This window comes from Rutidosis leptorrhynchoides, chromosome 2 (assembly GCF_046630445.1).
Source record: "Rutidosis leptorrhynchoides isolate AG116_Rl617_1_P2 chromosome 2, CSIRO_AGI_Rlap_v1, whole genome shotgun sequence".
Taxonomy (NCBI): Eukaryota; Viridiplantae; Streptophyta; class Magnoliopsida; order Asterales; family Asteraceae; genus Rutidosis; species Rutidosis leptorrhynchoides.
In genome coordinates, this window is record NC_092334.1 from 109618354 (window position 1) to 109637334 (window position 18981).

At 34.2% G+C, this 18981-nt stretch overlaps 2 protein-coding genes across 2 annotated transcripts; one reads left to right on the top strand and one right to left on the bottom strand.

The window, feature by feature from the left end:
* The first annotated feature begins 2418 nt into the window (after positions 1–2418).
* Positions 2419–5524, top strand: LOC139891290 (uncharacterized). The gene is made up of 8 exons (XM_071874244.1): positions 2419–2464; positions 2584–2650; positions 3254–3511; positions 3708–3989; positions 4085–4195; positions 4398–4495; positions 4691–4907; positions 5207–5524. The coding sequence occupies exons 1-8, from the start codon at positions 2462–2464 to the stop codon at positions 5290–5292; spliced, it is 1122 nt and encodes a 373-aa protein (XP_071730345.1). The 5' UTR covers positions 2419–2461; the 3' UTR covers positions 5293–5524.
* A 1538-nt stretch (positions 5525–7062) lies between these two features.
* Positions 7063–17872, bottom strand: LOC139891291 (uncharacterized). Its single transcript, XM_071874245.1, has 22 exons — positions 16825–17872; positions 15522–15637; positions 14714–14922; positions 14440–14559; positions 13862–13990; positions 13658–13783; positions 13476–13531; positions 12986–13085; positions 12784–12901; positions 12490–12687; positions 12095–12407; positions 11867–11960; positions 11283–11391; positions 10622–10893; positions 10373–10500; positions 9689–9923; positions 8846–9034; positions 8462–8748; positions 8159–8375; positions 7825–8067; positions 7551–7630; positions 7063–7465 (listed from the first exon to the last, which is right to left on the bottom strand). Exons 1-22 carry the CDS (start codon positions 17613–17615, stop codon positions 7318–7320), a joined length of 4278 nt encoding a protein of 1425 aa, XP_071730346.1. The 5' UTR covers positions 17616–17872; the 3' UTR covers positions 7063–7317.
* Positions 17873–18981: the final 1109 nt, after the last annotated feature.

Consider the following 18981-nt stretch of genomic DNA (forward strand, 5'->3'; position numbering starts at 1 on the left):
GTATCGGTGGTATTGTGGGAGTTCATATTGATAGTATTGTTGTGATTCGACTGAAGCATCATAAGTAGCTCTTCGAGTTTCTTCTTCAAGCCATCGTTGTTTTGCACGTTCGTTGGATTTGTTAACTATATCTAACGTGCTCTTGAGTCTTTTTAGGGCGGTAGCGAGATCGCGAATTTGATTACCCTTATTGGTCATTGAACAAAAAAAGAAAAAAAATTCTCTTTTTTTTCGCGGATGAACAGTACCAAATAGTAAAACTCTGACGCGTGAACAGTACTTTCTGACGGATGAACAGTGATTTCTGACGATGAACAGTATCTTCGGATGAACAGTTTCGATGATGAACAGTAACACGAACTTTTTTTTTGTTGAGATAGAATATCAAAACTCAAACGTGGGAGAGACCCAACTAATCGGAATTAAGATATGAGATAAACTATCAAGATCCAAACGTGGGAGAGACCCAACTAATTGGAATGATGATAGGGTGGATCGATTGCTCTGATACCAATTGATGAGGATCAAAGGATCCGTTGAAAGACAAACGCTCTTCGCAACAACAATTAAAACACAAACGTGTTTAATTGATAAAACAATTACGTAAAATTCTTACGTAACAAGAAAAGGGAGTATTAAAACTCAAGCTTTTATTAATTCAAAGAGAGATTGCCCCTTTACATATGTGGACGAGTATATATAAATAAAGACAACACAAATTGAGTAGGACTTGGACTCTAGCTAACTTCCTAAAGAAGCAAAAGCAAACTCAAAACTTATCTAATAACTCAATATACGTAAACTTATCTAAATATTTAAATAACTATAACTAATAATAATAATAACTAATAGATAACTATCCAGACTCTTAAATCTCGTAGGACTTCAATCTGGTATCACATCAGTATTCCAAAAGAATGTTTTAACTACTACGTTTATGTCATTTTAGATTTTTCAAAATTTACTTTTATCTATCTATTTTACCTAACATCTTTATCTTTATATTCATATATGATATATGATATATGAAAATAAGATGTGTTATGTTTGAATACTGTCTAGGACGAATATTGTGGTTAGGGATTAGTTGGAAATATCCAGAGAATAATCCTGCGAAGCTACGTACATCAGAGTATGAGGTCGGATTATCGAATTACTTGTCTTTCTGGATAGTCCATATAGGAAAAACCTTCTACCTTTCATATATGAAATTTGAATAAGTATGTACTACAATGAATCATAAAATTTATATAACACGAAAGGTTACCATTTCTAGTTCTCAAAAACATTTACAACTTCTATTTTCTATATTTCCACTCATTTTTCATATTTTTCATTTAAAGTACATTAACGACAGAAGACTGTCGTTAACGTGCACAAAATAATTACGCAATCTAAATAGTGTCGCTTTCAAGTCAGCGTATACCACTTTAAAGCACACTTAGCAAAATCCTTTTTATATAGATTTTGCAAACGACAACCTTAAGGCTGTCGTTAACGTGCATAAAATAATTGTACAGTTTAAATGTCACTTCCAAGTCATTAAGTAACCGTTTAATACAACACTTTAAATACTCTAACGAGAACCGTGAAGGTTGTCGTTAGTAAAATCTTTTCATATATAACAAACAAAATTTGAATCCTTTTATAGAACTAAAAACTAATACAATAGTAATGTTATCTATAGTTTCTATTAAAATTCTATAATGATTATGTCATTATTAAGCTAATTTCTTTGTTAAGAAAAAATCAAAAAGAAAAAGGAAAAAATTTAAACTCTTAAGGTTATGTCATTAATCTAATTAATGACTAATTAAATTAAATCTACTTATTTATTTCATGTTTTTTGAGAAAAAATATTCACTCTTATTAATTATTACTCCGTATTAATTATTATTATATTATTATTCAAATTCAAATATTAGTTCTCTTTACGAGATTAATTACGTTATATATGTATGCGAAATACACGTCTCAATAAAAGGTTCTATGAAGGCTTTTATGACAAGAAAAATAGTAATTGTGATGAAAATTGGAAGATGATGGTGAGAGAATATATGTAATTCATTTATTCTGACTAAGTTAAGTACATCAATGTGTCTGTAAAAACAACAAGAAGTTTCTTAGTTAGAATCCGTCGGGTCATTAAATTAAATGACTTTAGCGTTTAAATTTACTTTATACCTAAAATATATCATTAAACTTAAACAAACCCGTTATTCTACGGATCATTTCAGTATTTTGTTTGGGATTGAACCAAAATCCAAATACGTCCACAAGACTTTTTCTGTGTACATCAACTGAAATTGGGCTATCAAGTCCGACAAGGCCCATCTTTATTTCGTTTTTTCTGTCGAACACGTTATAGGCTTGTGCTCAAAAAATGCTGAAATAATCTAATTTCTGAAATCTTATAAACCCTAGGGTTTTTTCTTTTATTCTTCTTTCTTCAATCTACAAAATGGTAAGTTTTGCTCACCTATTATGTCACTCCCGATTCAAATTGATTGCCTTTTAGTTTTATATCGCTAATAATAATGATGACGATAATTGCTCCAACAGTTTGAGATTTATGGATTTCAGGGTGAAGGAACAGGGAAGAGGAAGAAACCACTAAAGAACAAAGCTTCTACATTTAACAACACTGCAGGTAATTTAAATAGTTATTTTTATAAGTATTGACTGTAATCGTTTGTATAACTTGAGGTGATTTTATATTAATTTCTTAATTTTTTATTATTTGGAACTTTGAGCTAATTATGTTTGATTTCATTTTTATTATTTCATGAAAGAAAGCTTTATTTGTGTAATTATAAGCTCACTGAATTACTATTTCTGTTTACATACTCATGAAGGAGATTAAGAAGTAAATTGAAGTAATAATCAACTGGTGAATGTCAAATAATCTTAACCTTTGTCTTGTTTTTAAACTAATTCCAACCTATTTTAGACAATTAACTCTAAGTAAGGTTTTTTTTTTTTTTTTTTTTTTTTTTTTTTTTTTTTTTTTTAATAATTGACCATAATAATACCTCTAAAAATTAGGATACTTACTGATGCATTTTTCGTGTTATTATAGTCATATATGTTATTATATTTTGTTAAAATGACACGTATGGAGAAAAATTCAACCTCAATGCCTAAAATGAACCGTATCAGATTAACATGAACTAAATTGAAGTACATTGATACTCCACATTTGTATTAATTGGTGATGGTTTGTAGTTGATTGAATAACGTCTCGAACTTGTAGCAGATCATTTGGACAGCGCAAATGCTGACAAGAAAATGAAAAAAGTTGCAAAAACCAAGAAGAGAAAAAGTTCAGAGTTGGAAACAACAGAAATTGCTGTCTCTTCTACTCTACACAAGGTCGATGATGGTAAAAACAGTGCCGCGAAGAGTGCTAAGAGAAAGAGCAAATTAAAGAAAAAGAAAAACCAAAAGGACCGTGTTGATGAGTATGCTCTTCACTCTAATGAAGTTGAAGATGATATCAATCCTCAGAGCGGTATTCATTCACAAACTTTGACTAAAATGAATACTCTTAAGTTATAATCATGTGTCATTTTACATTTAGAGTAAATTCAGAGCAAATCTGTCTATTCGTGTTTATGATGTTTAGCTTGTTTAGATCATCACCTACTCACCTAGTAAATATATGTGGAAAAGTAGCTTAATGTATATATTTTTTCAATTTCTAGCAGATACTAATCTGGAAGGCATAACTTCTGGCAAGAAAATGAAAAATCATGCAAGAAAGAAGAAAAGAAAAGGCGCAGAATTACCTACATCTGAAACAACTGAAATTGTTGTCTCCACTACTCCAGATGATGTTAACGAGGCTGAAAACAGTGACAAAAAGATTAAAAAGAGTAAAAATAAATTGAAGGAAAAGAAAAAAGATAGAGCAAATAGGAAAAAAGTTCGTGCTCGTGAAAATGTTTCACATTCTACTGAAATTGAGGATGTTTCTAAGCAACAAAAAGGTAATTTTTGTCATTTTGTTTTTTTTTTTTTTTTTGCCATTTGCAATAGTTTATTAGGCTATTTTCTCAGTCTCATGCAATTTAGCTTCTTGTAGGTAAGTCAAATAGTGTATCTGAAATAGGGAAGGATAGTACGCTACTTGATGATGAAGAGGAAGTTTATCAAATATCTTCAGGAGACGAGGATGAAACAACGGGAATGAGAAGTATGTGTTTCTTTCGCTTAGATGACGTTCAAGAAATATATTTTTATTTAATAAATGAATCTTCATGGAGTTAGGTCCTTTATATATGAATATATGATATAAAGTTGCTCTGTTGTTATCCGTGTTAGTGGTTTCAGATAATAATCCTTATACACGAATGCCATGTGTTTCTTTCTTAACTTTGTTTTGTTTATGTTGATAGGATGGATAGAAAAATACCATCGCGCTAGACCTGGGCCAGAGGTTTTGTCGCAAAATATTGATTCCTTCTTGATCGACTACTGGGCAGAAAAAGAGAAGGTAATCTTGCCATTCTCATCTTTTTAGTCAATTCTATTAGGGTTGTATACTTTGCCTCATAAGATATTTGTCATTGTATATTAAAATATAAGATTAATCGGTGTTAACATTTCATGTCGTTGTATTAAAATATACCGGCTTTACTTCGTTTCACTGAGTTAAATATCTATCTATAATTAAATATTTAAAATGCAGGAAAAAAAACAAAAGGAAGAGGAAGCAGCAGAAGGTGGATGGACGGTTGTAACACATAATAAGGGTAGGAAGAAAACAACGGATGCTGAAAGTGGTACAACTGTTGGGTCTGTTGCTCAGGCTGCCGTTATGGATAAGATGTCAAATAAGAAAAAGAAAAAAGAAGATGTAGGCATCGATTTCTACCGTTTCCAGAAAAGGGAGGCACAGAGAAATGGTATGCTCGTTCTTTTGAATGTTTTTTTATTTAAATAATTAAACTGTTGATCATTATTTTTAACAATCATATTCTTTTATTGAAAGTCTACGTATTTAGTAATGAAATGATTTGCAAGAATTTTTTCGCTTTCAAGTTACACTTAAGGTGACACTCAATCTGTTTGCCCAGTTTGGCTTGTTTTTCTGTTAGCTAGTTGTTAGAAATAATCTCGATTCATATAGCAATTGGGTAGAAGTTGCTACTTTTATTTTCAATATCAACATTCAGATGTTAATAAAGTTTTTGATATGTTGCAGAGATCATGATGCTGCAAAGCAAATTCGAGCAGGACAAGAAAAGGATACAAGAATTAAGGGCTGCAAGAAAGTTTCGTCCATACTAGTTTCGACGCTGTTAGTATGCGACGATTTTACTTGTATTGCCTCTGCATCTGCTAGAGTACTTGAGGATTTTTGTGTTTAGCAAGTAGCCAAGTTAAGCCGTTTGGGGATTCAGAAATGGAATCCTGTCACAAGATGAACACTAGAGTTCAGTTGGTTCAGAGGTTGATAATTTGCTCAATTTTTGTGATGTGTTATTTACTTTTGTAATGATATTTTTGTTGATTTTTTTTTTCTGTTCAAATATTGAACCATCTTATACCGACTCATTTTAAATCTAATTCAAGACTTGGTGGAAGAAGTCTAAACTAGATTTGTGTGTTTTTGTATGTTATGCTGCGAAATCGTACTCGTTAAATCAGCAGTTAGTCAAATGAAGATGAAATTCATATATGATATATGACTATTGAGTATTGTTGCATTCATCATGAAATAGTCTGGTTAGTACATCGAATCTGTGAGTTGTGAGTTCGTGATGACTGTCATTACTTCACCGTACTCTTTTCTCAAAACGTATAGGTCAGTAGGTCACTCCGTCACTGTTGTAAATTTGATATAATGTGAAAATGTTTATATACCTTTACAAACAAAATCAAAACGAAATTGTGATTATCCCTGGTTTTTATTTAATTTTAATAGTAAATTAAATAAAAAGAATGCCAACTTCGAGTTATAAATAATTAAAATAAATTAAGTTATATATGGTATGCTTAAACGTAGCACTTACAACTACATTTAACATTGGTACAAGTGATGCAACTCTTTTGTTTTGCTCATAGGGATTGGGGCATAGCACAATTCTTCTTGGAGGTTGGTTGGTTTGCATGGATGACTAATCTTGCAAACCAACCGAGTCGATGCCTTTAAGGTGGAGTACTACTTGTGGCTTTGTATAGGTAAAAGTTTGTATTTCACAATGTTATGGAGGGTAAGCTTGTCATAATGTACCGGAATTGAGTATTTTTGCAAATCTTGTTACATTTTGAATAAGAAAGTTTCGAAAGATCAAGTTGTCGCCAAGGTCAAACGGGCAAAAAAGAAGGAAATGAGAATAAAGCTTCGTGTTCTTATAGACTTTAAGGTAATTTTGAAGACTTGAATTTTGGTGAAACGATTCAAAAGTTGTTTGTAGAGGCTCAAGATGGTCATTTTGACAGTTTGTCTAATTTGAGTTTCGGTTTCGCCAAAGAAAGGGTTTTCAAGATCTTGAGGATCGGGGTGTTATACCCCCACAACAAGTACTGTAGTTGGAGATGGATCTTCAAATGTTCTTGTGGTGAACTTAAAAAGGTTTGGGTCTTTCGTATTTGTAGCTTTATTTTGTTTGTGATTTTTTTGGTCATGAATTTGTTTTACACTTGTAAGGTTGGTTTCGGTTGGCGAGGCTCAATAATAGTTTGTTCGTTCTGGCGCTTTCTAGGTACAAGCATTACCTGTCCTCTTTTGTATCTTTGTATCTGGTTGAAAACATTTTCTTTTCAAAAATGTTTTCGTTTCTACAAGTTTTCGTTTCTTTTTCAAAAAAGGGATAGTGAGTCAAAGGGATTTGACATTTGAGCAACTACAGACAAGAACCATCGAGTATTTACCAATCAATAGGAGTTTGATTCATGAGTCTCTTGCTTAGTGATCTCTTTTTAGCCGTTGATTGTGCTACATACGAACATATGAATGCCCAACCTAATGTTGACTAGTAGATTGTAAGAGAGAGATCACCAGATATACATATAAACTGACATTATCACTTGTAGAAGCTGAAAATAAATGCAAAATGAAAACAAGAAAAGATCATATTTTCTTTTTTCATTTGTAAGGTTATATGGGAGTTGCCCCAGTTCAATATATACACATACAAGGAAAGGATAAACATCAATCTACATCAACTATTTAGATTCAAGTTTAGCACACACTTTCTACTTTTTTTCTAAACACTTTTTTTTCTCTACTTCTGTGTCAGCTGTAATGAAATCCCGAAAATACCCATACCATCAAAATTAACAAAAACATACCGCCTTGTTTGTCTCGTCTCACGATCGCCAAAATGCCACAACATCATTACTGTACAACGATCGATCTTGAATCTCCAAATTAGCAACGTGCCAATTCAAAAGGCATGATTGGATGCATTTACATAAAACAAGTGCAACCGGGAATATCCACCACTCGCTTTCCTCCCTGCACCACAAAAAAAAACATTATACGTAAATAAATATAAATTAACACTATTTATAAAATCCCGAGAAACACAAATTTTGCTCACATGTTCCATGGCTGAAAATCTGGGACTTTAGCACTCGGCTGATTGAAGTAATGAACATAACCGCAAATAAATGCAACCACCTAAAAGAAAAATAAGAATATCAGAAACGAAGACAGGTTGAAACATTAACATATTTAGCGACAGGTGTCAATTTTGACCCATTTAGTAAGTAATTGGTCGATTTGAAAAAACTTTTATCTATAATGGGTCAATATTGTTATAATTAATAGAACTACAAGTTTCTGATTTGGAAGTGTTGTAGGACGAGACGTACCACATTAACGAACGATGTTATGTTCCAGAGAGCATATATACGAGCAAGGCCTGCAGAGCGCCTTGGACCTTGACTAAAAAGAGCATTAATCCCAGCTGGAAACGGAAGCAATATCCCAAGTGGCAAAATGAAGAGAACAAGAAACACGTCCACAAAAGAAATTGAATATAGTTGGAGTAGTGTAAGTAAAACTAAACTAAAATCTCCTAATAGTAGTATTGATATGACCAAGCCAACAAGATCCTGCACCAACAAACCATTAACAAATATTATTAATCTTCAAAAACATCACCAGATTACTTATTATAAGCATACATAGTAGAGACGTACATACCTGATGACCAACAGGTTTTGTGTTGTGAATTATAAAAGAGAGGGGAAAGAATATATCTCTCTTTTCGTTGAAGGCTTGCAAACTGTTAAGATCTAAAACTCTACCATAACTCCGCTTCTGTGTTATACTCTTTTCAGCGCTTACGTGTTGTTGAATTAGGCTTGTATATTCACTTGAATCATTAACTGGACCATCACTCAATACATCATCATCATTACTGTCAAAAAGTATCAGTATTGTGAATTATAATGAATAGATGAATCAATACACATAGAGCATGAGAAAGTAATAACATAAGGTTACCTTGCATGTTGGACCACTAGAGTATTTGAGTCGGTGTTCTCAAAAGAAATGATTGTAGACTCATCAACAGATGTTACAATAAGTCCATACTGATAATAGTCACCACTTGTAGCTTCGAAAAATGCAAGATCAACACGTATACCATGTATCATTAAAGTAGGATTGGCATACGTTTCAAGCCATAGGACAACACTTCGGAACATTGATCTTAGTCGACCCCGACTAACCAACCGCAATTGTGCATTCAACCCAGCCACGAAGCGATACCAAGTGGTAGGAGGCACAGCCTGAAAGAATAACATGATGAATATAGCTATATATATATGAAACGGGTTGACATACCACTTTCAACCCATTTACTTATAATTGGGTCGAATTACAAACCTGATTCATGAGTGGGGTAATGGTATTATCACTTTGAAGTGAGAAAGGGGACATGTAACTTCCATCACCACCAAACAGAAGAGACAGTGGGAATCTTTGATGAAGAGGAGGAGGAAGATCACTTCTCTTTTCATCACCACCGAGAAAGAAATCAACATAGGCTAGCATTAAATCAGATGATGCAGCTACCTACAATATTCCATACAAGTAAAATACCTAAAAACCATGATTCATGTAACACCAAATTCACCAAACAATATTACAGATTACAGATAAACTACAAATAATAGGTATAATTGTGAGAACATACTGGACGGGGAGTTTATTTGCAGCATATAGCATATGACTGACAGACCTAAGAGTAAAATACTCGAGTAAAGGGTATTTGGATTTGTGCCTTGAAGATGATTATGTGTTTTAGAGTAATTAAAATTTGATAACTTGTGTAATAAAGTGGGTTCTAGAAGGTAGTGTTTGGATGTGATTTTGTTGTTTAAAGTCCGAGCCTTTGGCAAATTTTAAATATCAAAGAAACTAGTACATAAATTGACCAAAAAGTACATTCCAGTTGATGGTAGTAGATGTTTTTTTAAACAAGGTTAAATACAAGTAATTAGATACTTTTTATCTGCCCTTTGATAATTAGTTTTGTTGCAGCTGGTATAAAACAATAATTTCAACAATCATGTAATCAGAAGCAAAATATGTTTGCCTGTTTGGTGTCTATCCAGACATTAATAATTAAGTGCTATGACAACAAGTCAATCCAGCTACCTATTTTTACAGGTAACGACCAAAATTTTAGGTTTAGAGAATGATTAAAACTTCAATGAAAGGACTAACCTTAAGGCCTTCGTAGAGAGCACGTGAACGACAAGAACGCAAGCAGGCATGGTCATATTCAGATCTAACAAATTCGCGTATTCTTTGAAAGTTCATCTTCCGCCTCCACTGTTGCCATGACCATGCAAGAGGATAAGCAAGGAAAAGAAGAATGCTGTACATTGATCCCTCCCACCACTCATAAGTAGCTAAAGCATTAATCTCATCTACAAATCTATTAAATGCCCCCTCATATCTGCAAGTTCAATTAAATACTCATTATAATAAATAGTGCAAGATATAAAGTGTGCATGAAGCATGGATCACCTACATATTGGTCAAAAAAACCCTATACCACTCATAAATACTACAAAACATCTAGAGTATAAGAGTAGAGGTTAAATATCGGGCAGTTGGACCTGTTGGGTAGCACTTAACAGGTCAAAACGGATTATATTATTTCCATGTCAAAACTGATATTTAGTGTCAAATATAACTACAAAATTTAAGTATTTCAATAGCAATATAGTTATGTGAATAACAAAGTTCTAGAAGATATTATGCGCTAAAATACACTTTGAGAGAATTTTGACCATCTGACCCTATTTCTTTTGGGATATTTTTCTTCCAAGTAGATGGGAGGAAAATGCAATATCTAGATAGATGTAATGAACACAAATAACGAGCATATAGTAAAGAATTTACACTATATCTTTCACTTGCTCTGGAGGCGTATGAGGAAGATGCCAAGGATCACTAAACGTATTCAGTCCCATGAAGTACATTCTATAAACATGACCTTGTGACTCCTCAACTCGGTTAGTTTCCAGAACCTGAAACATATATGGTATCATGTAAAAGTGGTACCACAATCAGTATATTTAAAATCATAATCGCGAATAAGAATAAAGAGAGTATAAAGAGTATATTGTTTATATTTCATGAAACACAAACCTCATTAAGTGATTCCAAGAAAGGGAAAGAGTGGTCCATGTGAGATCCTTGCAGAGTAGCAGCAGGACCGGTTGACTCTTCGATCCCAACGAATTTCATTCTTGCAACACTAAGTACGAGAGCCAGCAAAATAAGAAGACCCAAAAGAAGTATAACGAATAGCCAAGGACCACCAAATGTGTAAATCAACTCTTCTAGAGCCGTATAACAATTCGGCATGTGATATCTGTCTGAAACACATCTGTAAGGGCAGGGTGTTTCCGCAGTTCCCCCTGTGACAAATTCCCATTTATGGGTCAAATAGCTTTTACCAAGTAAGTGGTGTAACAATTAAATAAAATAAATAAATGCTATCACTTAAACAGGTGAAATGGATAGAAAGTTGTCACGAGGGTACTTTTAATGCTTACAAAGTCTCAAATTCTTTTAGCTCTTGAAATAAAATCACTACCATTGTGATGATGTTGTATTAAAGTGTCAGCAATTTTTATTTAAAATCTATAATGGGCAATAATGTTATCATAATTCAAATAATACCAATTTAAAAATAACTAAACCCTGGACCTATCAGCACCTGTAATCAATATGTACAAAGATATAATGACCAAACGGTAGACATTCTTAAGTTGCTGAAAATGACAACAAAGGCAGTTACTCATACCTCGGACAGGAACAAACAAAGCACGATGAGGAAGCTCATCGGGTGGGCACTTAAGACATAGAGAAATGTCAGAACCCGTAACGTTTTTGTATGTACCAAGAGGACATTCCTGTACACATCACATATATACCCAAAACGAAATTAGTATTTGGTTCAATAGAGAGGGCTAGATGTAATAAGAATGACTATGACAGTATGAACGGATGGGGTTCATTTCAAAATTCAGAATAAATTAAAATACTTTTAATCAATTCACAAATCTTATAGGTGAATGTATGGATGTCATAAGTAATGTGTGTAGGAGTTACATAAATGCATAAGGAAATTTGTGAATAATTTATAATTACATAACAAAGCCAGGATATATCACTCAAAAATGTTTGTATATAACCTTAAAGCAAGCTACTATAAGTAAAAACCTAATAGATAACCAAAAGAACTTTGTTCCAGCGGTCGTATTGAGGCAAGTGTACATAATAAGTTGTGGTATATAATCAAGGAGAAATGTGTTAGTGTTTTCTGTTCTTAACATATGATTAATGTAACAAGAGGTAGAACAAAAAACTGGAAAAGAATCAATATACCTCACAAAATGTCCCATAAAGCCCTTTAGGACAAGACTTTCCAGTGACAGTTCCATTTTCTCCAGCCCCATTTTCATTTCCACCAAGCCCTCCCCTATAACAACACCAAACATTTCCGTTAAACCTCCATACATTTATGTAATCATCATCGGTGACTTGAATCATAAACCATGGCGTCTGAAATGTGTTTAGACATTAAGACTAAAAAGAATGAAATGAGACACAAACCCAATTGAAATGTTCCCTTTGACACTGGCAACTGGTTGATACACATCCCCAGTTGGAATATGTGACCAATGAAAATGGATTCTTCCACCGCCTCCACCACCACTCCCATTCGGATTACCATAACCTCCGCCACTCGAAAGAACTCCGGTTTCACCAAGAGACATTGAATTTACAAACAAAAGTATCGTTCCACCAGATCCACCACCAGATCCATATTGATCATACGGGTTATCTTCCCCATAACCTCCTCCATTAGCAGTAAGTGATCCATCAACACTCAGAGTAGATATTGGATGCACCATTGAACCAATTACTGCATACAACATTGTGAGTTACACCAATAATGTAAGTGCAAGGAAAAAATAGAGCAGTTTGATTGGATGACTTGGAATTACCTAAAATACCACCACCAGCAGTCGAGTCATTTCCGCCTCCACTACCTAACTGACATGGCAAATCAGCATCACCATATGGAAGTCCACCTTCAATGCAGGTGTCATTATAACAACCATATCCACCTGTACCACCATAACCTCCCCCACTGCCAATACCATTTCTTAATAACTGTCCCCTACCAGGACCACCTGTGCAACCTGGTGAAAAAGTTGAGTGTCATATTCGAACATTCAACATCATGTTATAGAAAGAGAAAATCAAATTTATAATTCATTATAAGTAAGTGAGTGTACCCATCTTAGATGTGCTGACTATACCCGTAGAGGGAACAGTAACAGTCCTTGCGCGATGGAAATGAACCACTGATCCTTTTATAAGGCCTTCAATAAGTATATCTTCAACACGACATATCTGAAGAAACAAAAATATCAGAAATTGATGTAATAGAAGAATCTTCATCTCCCTCAATGTAATCTTTGTAATTTATTTATTCACCTGAAGAGTGAAGGATAATGAAGCATTAACGTTGCAGTCATCAGGTGGACTAAGCAGTTCTTCTGGACATTGTGGAGAATTACAATTCAATCTGGGTGTCCTGGCATATAAAATACAACAAACAAGTGAACTGAGGTAAGAAAAAGATGATAAAAGAAGTATAGGTCTCAAGACAAATTGCTGAACTGAACCAGAATGTTTTGTACAGGTTAGGACGAATCGGGATGAGTCAAATTGACCCACAAACAGTTCTTTGTCTTTTTTAAGGTTAACAATAAATGTGTTAACTAAAAGTAGAAAATCAGAATTATTACAATGGTAACCTAAATCTTAGAAGAAAAACTATTTAAGAAGTTTTTAATGAACTGAAAATAGACTTTGAACAACTACCAACCGACTAGACCAGCAAGAATAATACACAACCTGAATACCCATTCATAAGTAACACGTATATGGATTGAATATGCCACCTAAAAGAAAATCAACTTACACAGCGTCAGTCGTAGCATTTTCTAAGGGACCTCGCAGAACAGAGCCTGGACCAAGCTTCAAAAAACAAGCAGTAAACTGATCAGTTACCATTTTCAACCTCTACTTTACCAATTCTCACTCAAGGTATAATTATATTAGATCAAAAATTGATAAAATATAAAATTTGAGATATATATTTACATTGACACCATAAAACAGCGAAAGAGCTAGCCGTTGCGCTTCAATACAGTCACCTGGCCCTGACAAGTTCAATAAACCTTGCCCACGAACCTCAAGATTCGCGTTGGAATGTATCGTAGAAGATTCCTGAGAAACGTGTGATTTAGTGACAAAGTTAACATTTGTGTCATACTAAAGAATATCGTAAATCAGTCTTCTGAGTACCTTGAGAACAATAAGATTGCTAGCCTCAATAACAGATGTCCCCACATTCCTATCACCTTCACCATCAATAAGCAACTGCGAGTCCCACATTAAGAACATTTTTACAGACATACGCAGAGCCCCATAAACCTGAAACTATCAAACCCCATTGTCAACAACAAAGGTGTCCAAATGGACTAGAAAAGTTGATGGGCAGGTAGGTGGTGTAATGGGTCAAATGAGCACAGGTGAAGTAATTGTTAGAAGTAATGATCACAGAAACCAGAACCATCAATTAACAGCTACTAAAAAGAGCGACATGGCAATATATCTCTGATATTTTCACACAAAAATAGAAAATCATAAAACGACTACAATAAGTAAATAATTATCTATTTTGTCTCGATAAATGGAAAACCTTGGACACATACGATCTAGTATTGAAGAGCATATATCCCTAAAAGAAAATCAAAACTATAATAAGAAAGCAAGGCAGACCTTAGAGAGGTTATGCAAAAAAGATATGTAGTAATTATCCTTTTACAATTTACATAAAAAGTGGACATTTAAGGATGAAGTAGGATTAAGTAGTAGCTTGCCTTGATTATGGAATTACTCATCAGTAGCTCTTCTGCTAGTACTTCAAATTCAGATAAAGCATAATGGGCTAACCCAAAGCTCAAGATACCTCCATCCAAGAGACTTATTTGGCCTTGAACCTAAATGATGTACATGATAAGAAATTGAAACTCATTTTGTACGGTTCTTAGATTAAACAGGTAAAGCTTACATATAAACTCAATGTAGACAAGCAAAACCAATACACATTAAAGACGATGAAAGATAAGGTAGATGAACCTATATTTCACTGACCTGAACACGACTCCAAAGCAAGGGAACTGCAGCCTTAGCTTTATTTCTAATGAAAATACTAGTCAAAAGAGGCTGATATGGAAACTCCATAAAGAGTGTATCTGTGTCAGTTGTCATGTTCATATTATCAACTACAAGGCTTCGGGGCACAGCATCATAAAAAGTTCCTGCAGCACCCGCATTTGATGGACAACCAAAACTATTACCACCTGCACGAGGAGAAAAAAAGTAAAACTCAAAGTTGATAAAACAAAAACGGGATGCAGGCTCCCGAAGAGGGAAGCCCAACGAATGTCCGATGCAAAGCTCCCAGCATAAATCAGCACTAGTTCAGTTAGTCAAGCCTAACTAACACTCTGTTCCATAGTTTTTTACTGGAAAAAAAAAGAGATGAAGGGAAAAGGAAAGAAAAGAAAATCAAATCCTCTCAATTTGAGAAAATCAAATCCTTCCAATTCTTTCCCTTTCTCTCCTTATGAAACTCAAGAACACAAGAACTTTGATTAATTTCTTTCCGGTTCATTTCCTTTCTTCCTAAATAAAAACTCTGGAACAGATAGTAAAAATAGTAAAAAGATCAGAGGGTTCAAAAGAAAAGGGAAACAATGTATACAAGCAAACACGCCGTTTTCTAATTGACCACATGATAAGTAGCTACCTAAAGAGGTTCATAACCATATTTGGCATTAACGTGATGAATTTGAGTTTAAACAATTCAAATCAAAACGATCTGATTCAGTTTTACACTTCCAAGGGATATGAATGCTAGATTGTAAATTTTAAGACATACATGAAGTAACATTCTTACCATTTGCATAAATTTTAGGGTCTTCATGCCTGCTAAAAACATCCGTAGCAATTCTTCCTCCAGCCCCACCTCCAAAACCATTACCACCAGAAACACTTATTTTGCCACTTCCAGTCCTGCACTTCAAAACAAGAAGCTCAGTTCAAGTAAAATAGTACAGAATACATTAAGGGTCAAACATTTTAGAAAAGAGAAATCTAAGAGAGCCCGGATAAAAAAATTTACTGAACACAAAAGACTTGTTAACAACGAACAAAATCGGCTTGTTTTTTCAAGAGGCGATTGTTGTTGCCAAACATGCTAAAGTAATTCACCCTACGTTAGTCAAATCAAGCATAGCACATATTCATATATAGAGAGAACTAATTAAAGTAACATATAGATATAGTAGAAAATAAGGTAACATAGCATTGAATATACTGTATATATTTAATATTAATATATATTAATATATATTAACACACATGTGTTAAACCCTTAACTACTTCTTGCATCTTGTCTTATCTAAACTAATTAACCTCATTTCTTAGGTCTAACCCTTTGGCTCCAACAAATTATTATCACATCAAATATAAAAGAAGTCTAATCAAAGTATTACTTTAACCCTAGTTCTCAAGAAAAAATAATTTCAGGCCCAATTCAGATGGACAAAAGATGGCAGACTACTAAATCGGTCCGCATTAATACCAAAGAAAGGTTGATATGGTAGGAATAGATCACAAACAGCCTTAATAGTTGAAGGGACACTTGTTTTGAAGCAAACTAAAAGGAAACGGGAGAAATATTTTGGGGTATCAGGAAGTGTAAGCCTTGTTGTACACATGGAAAGATATGCGCATAAATATAATGCAAGTAACTTGTAAACAAATAATCAGAAAATGGCATTCTTTACAAGCAATAAACAGAAACGACATCAATCCTAATATGCATGTGCAATTCCCCATCAAATTTAGTTATCTGATCAAACTAACATCCTCTTTTAGCATCTATAAGATTAAACCATAAAAAAAAAAAAAAAAACATTAAATACCAATATTTTTGGATATTATTATTAGAAAAACACCAATCTATGTTTCCAAACGGATATCCATCACTTGCTACAATGGCATTCACTGTTACACGGTCCTTGAAATATTACCCTACAAAGTTCCAACATAGAAAGACGCTAACAAACATACCATTCCACTCAGCTACTAAATATTTACACAGCAAATAGCAAAGCATATCAACTTCTATCTATGGTTCTATACAATCTAGATAAGTTATAACACCAACAGTTCCAAAATAAGGTAAAAGAGATTACATCTTATAAGCCTTGATGTAGATGCTGCCACCCGAACCACCCCCGCCTCTTGGACCTCCATCTCCACCTTCAGCTAATAAAACACCATTCATTTCAATATTACCTGTAACCACCACCATCATCTTCCCACCACCACCACCTCCATAATCAACCTCCTTACTCGTAGTCCCACCTTTACTCCCATATTCCAACGGCTTTGCTAAACTCGACCAAGCATACGCATCACCACCCCAAACATCATCCGGAAGCTTCTTATCATCAACTAAACATGCCGCACCTCTTCCCCCATGCCCTCCACCAGCACCATCAAACCCTCTAGGTGTCCCACTAGTTTGCTCCGGTGGATCACCTCCTAAACCAGTAGTATTCACAACCGAACCACTCGCAAAAACCGCATTCATAGCATCTATATTTAAATACCCAACCAATATACGAGCATTTTCACCTAAAGTAAAGTTACCGGTAACATTTATTCCGATTTCGCAACCAAGGAAAACGGAACAATCCACACTCACATTAGGAAGTATAATAAAATTTCCCTTCCCAGCTACATATATATTCCGTGTTAAATTCAAATTAGAAACAACCTTACAAGTAGTATCAAGTGAACCTACTCCACCTAAATCACTTTCACAAGAAGACGACGGCGGATGCGGTGGCGGTGGCGGAGGCGCCGGCGGCGAGTAGTCTTGCCGGAATAAACTTCCGAACTCATCATCAGTGATCGATGCAGAATTCGTAACGAAAATGAACCAAATCAGTAAAATTATTAGAAACATATGTTCCGCCATTACCAAATGATCGTTGAAGAAAATGAGTCATCACAGCAAATGCATCGGAATAGAGCCTAGAAACATAAAATTGACCTAAAACTTGAAGTCCGGAGAGAGGTAAAACGCAGATATGATTTGAATTGAGTTGTATGATTGTATAGAATTTGGTAATTTGGGGATTTTGATGGTGAAAAAGGGATTTATGAAAACCCTAGAAGGTGGTTTTCGTGTTAAAAAAGAGGAAGTTGGTGTGTACGTGTGTGTGCGTGTTTAATTTGGTGTATTGGTGTGTGAGAGAGAGTGTAGAAAAGCAGTTTTTTAATACAGATGAGATGAAGAAGGTAAAGTTTATATCCAGGATTTATATTTTAAATTTTTAATTACATAAAATTATGAAAAACATGAATGGGAATCAGCACGTGATTGGCAGGTGTGTACATGTAAGAGTGGAAGTTTACGAGGAGGAGCCTAACACGAGTTTTTTAAGAGACGCAAGTAGTAATAAAAAGTAATTAAGGAAGTCTAGTAAAAACAATTATAATATTTTTTTATTTTTATCTTTTAACAAAGAGTTAATGGCTTGGCGGTATTGAGGTCACCCTTACAACTTTGAGATTGAGGATTTGAGTCTGACATTTAGTGATGTATATATTAAGAGGGTGTGTGAATTTGCCTTTAAATAGGATATATTTTTGCAAAAAGCTTCATACATGAATTTACTTTAAGTTGTTTGATGATGATTAATTAGCAAATCCCTTGTCTCTTTTATTGCCTATATATTTGTTCAAGCCTCAACACCACGGGTAGGGGTGTTCATAAAAACGTCAAACTGCGAAAACCGACCGAATTGTATCGATTTTGTTGGTTTGGTTCGGTTTTAGATATTGACGGTCCGACTCTCGGTTTGAAAATCACCAAACCGTTAAATCTGGTCCAGTTTACGGTTTTAATTGACCCCTAACATTATTGTATATTGCATGTAATATATAAGAAAAATCTTTGATCATATGTTCATAACAATTACTATATTAATAATGTCTTACTCTACTCAAGGTGATTCTTGGAGGTGGAATTTGGATCCTAATGGTGTCCTCACTACAAAAGTATTATCTAATCTTATTGATGCCCATTTATACCCGTTAACACAAAACAAACCACTAATAGTGCGCATTTCGGCTATACCACAAAAAGTTGAAATTTTCATTTGGAGAGCCAAACTTCAAAGATTACCGATGAGAGTAGAACTAGACAAACGAATAATGGATCTAAATATGGTACTTTTCCCGATTTGCAACGAGGAGCTACAAATGTTGAACATACACTTGCAAAGTGCATATATGTCAAACATGTTTGGTCTAGTTTTCTTCGACAGTGGGGGATTAAC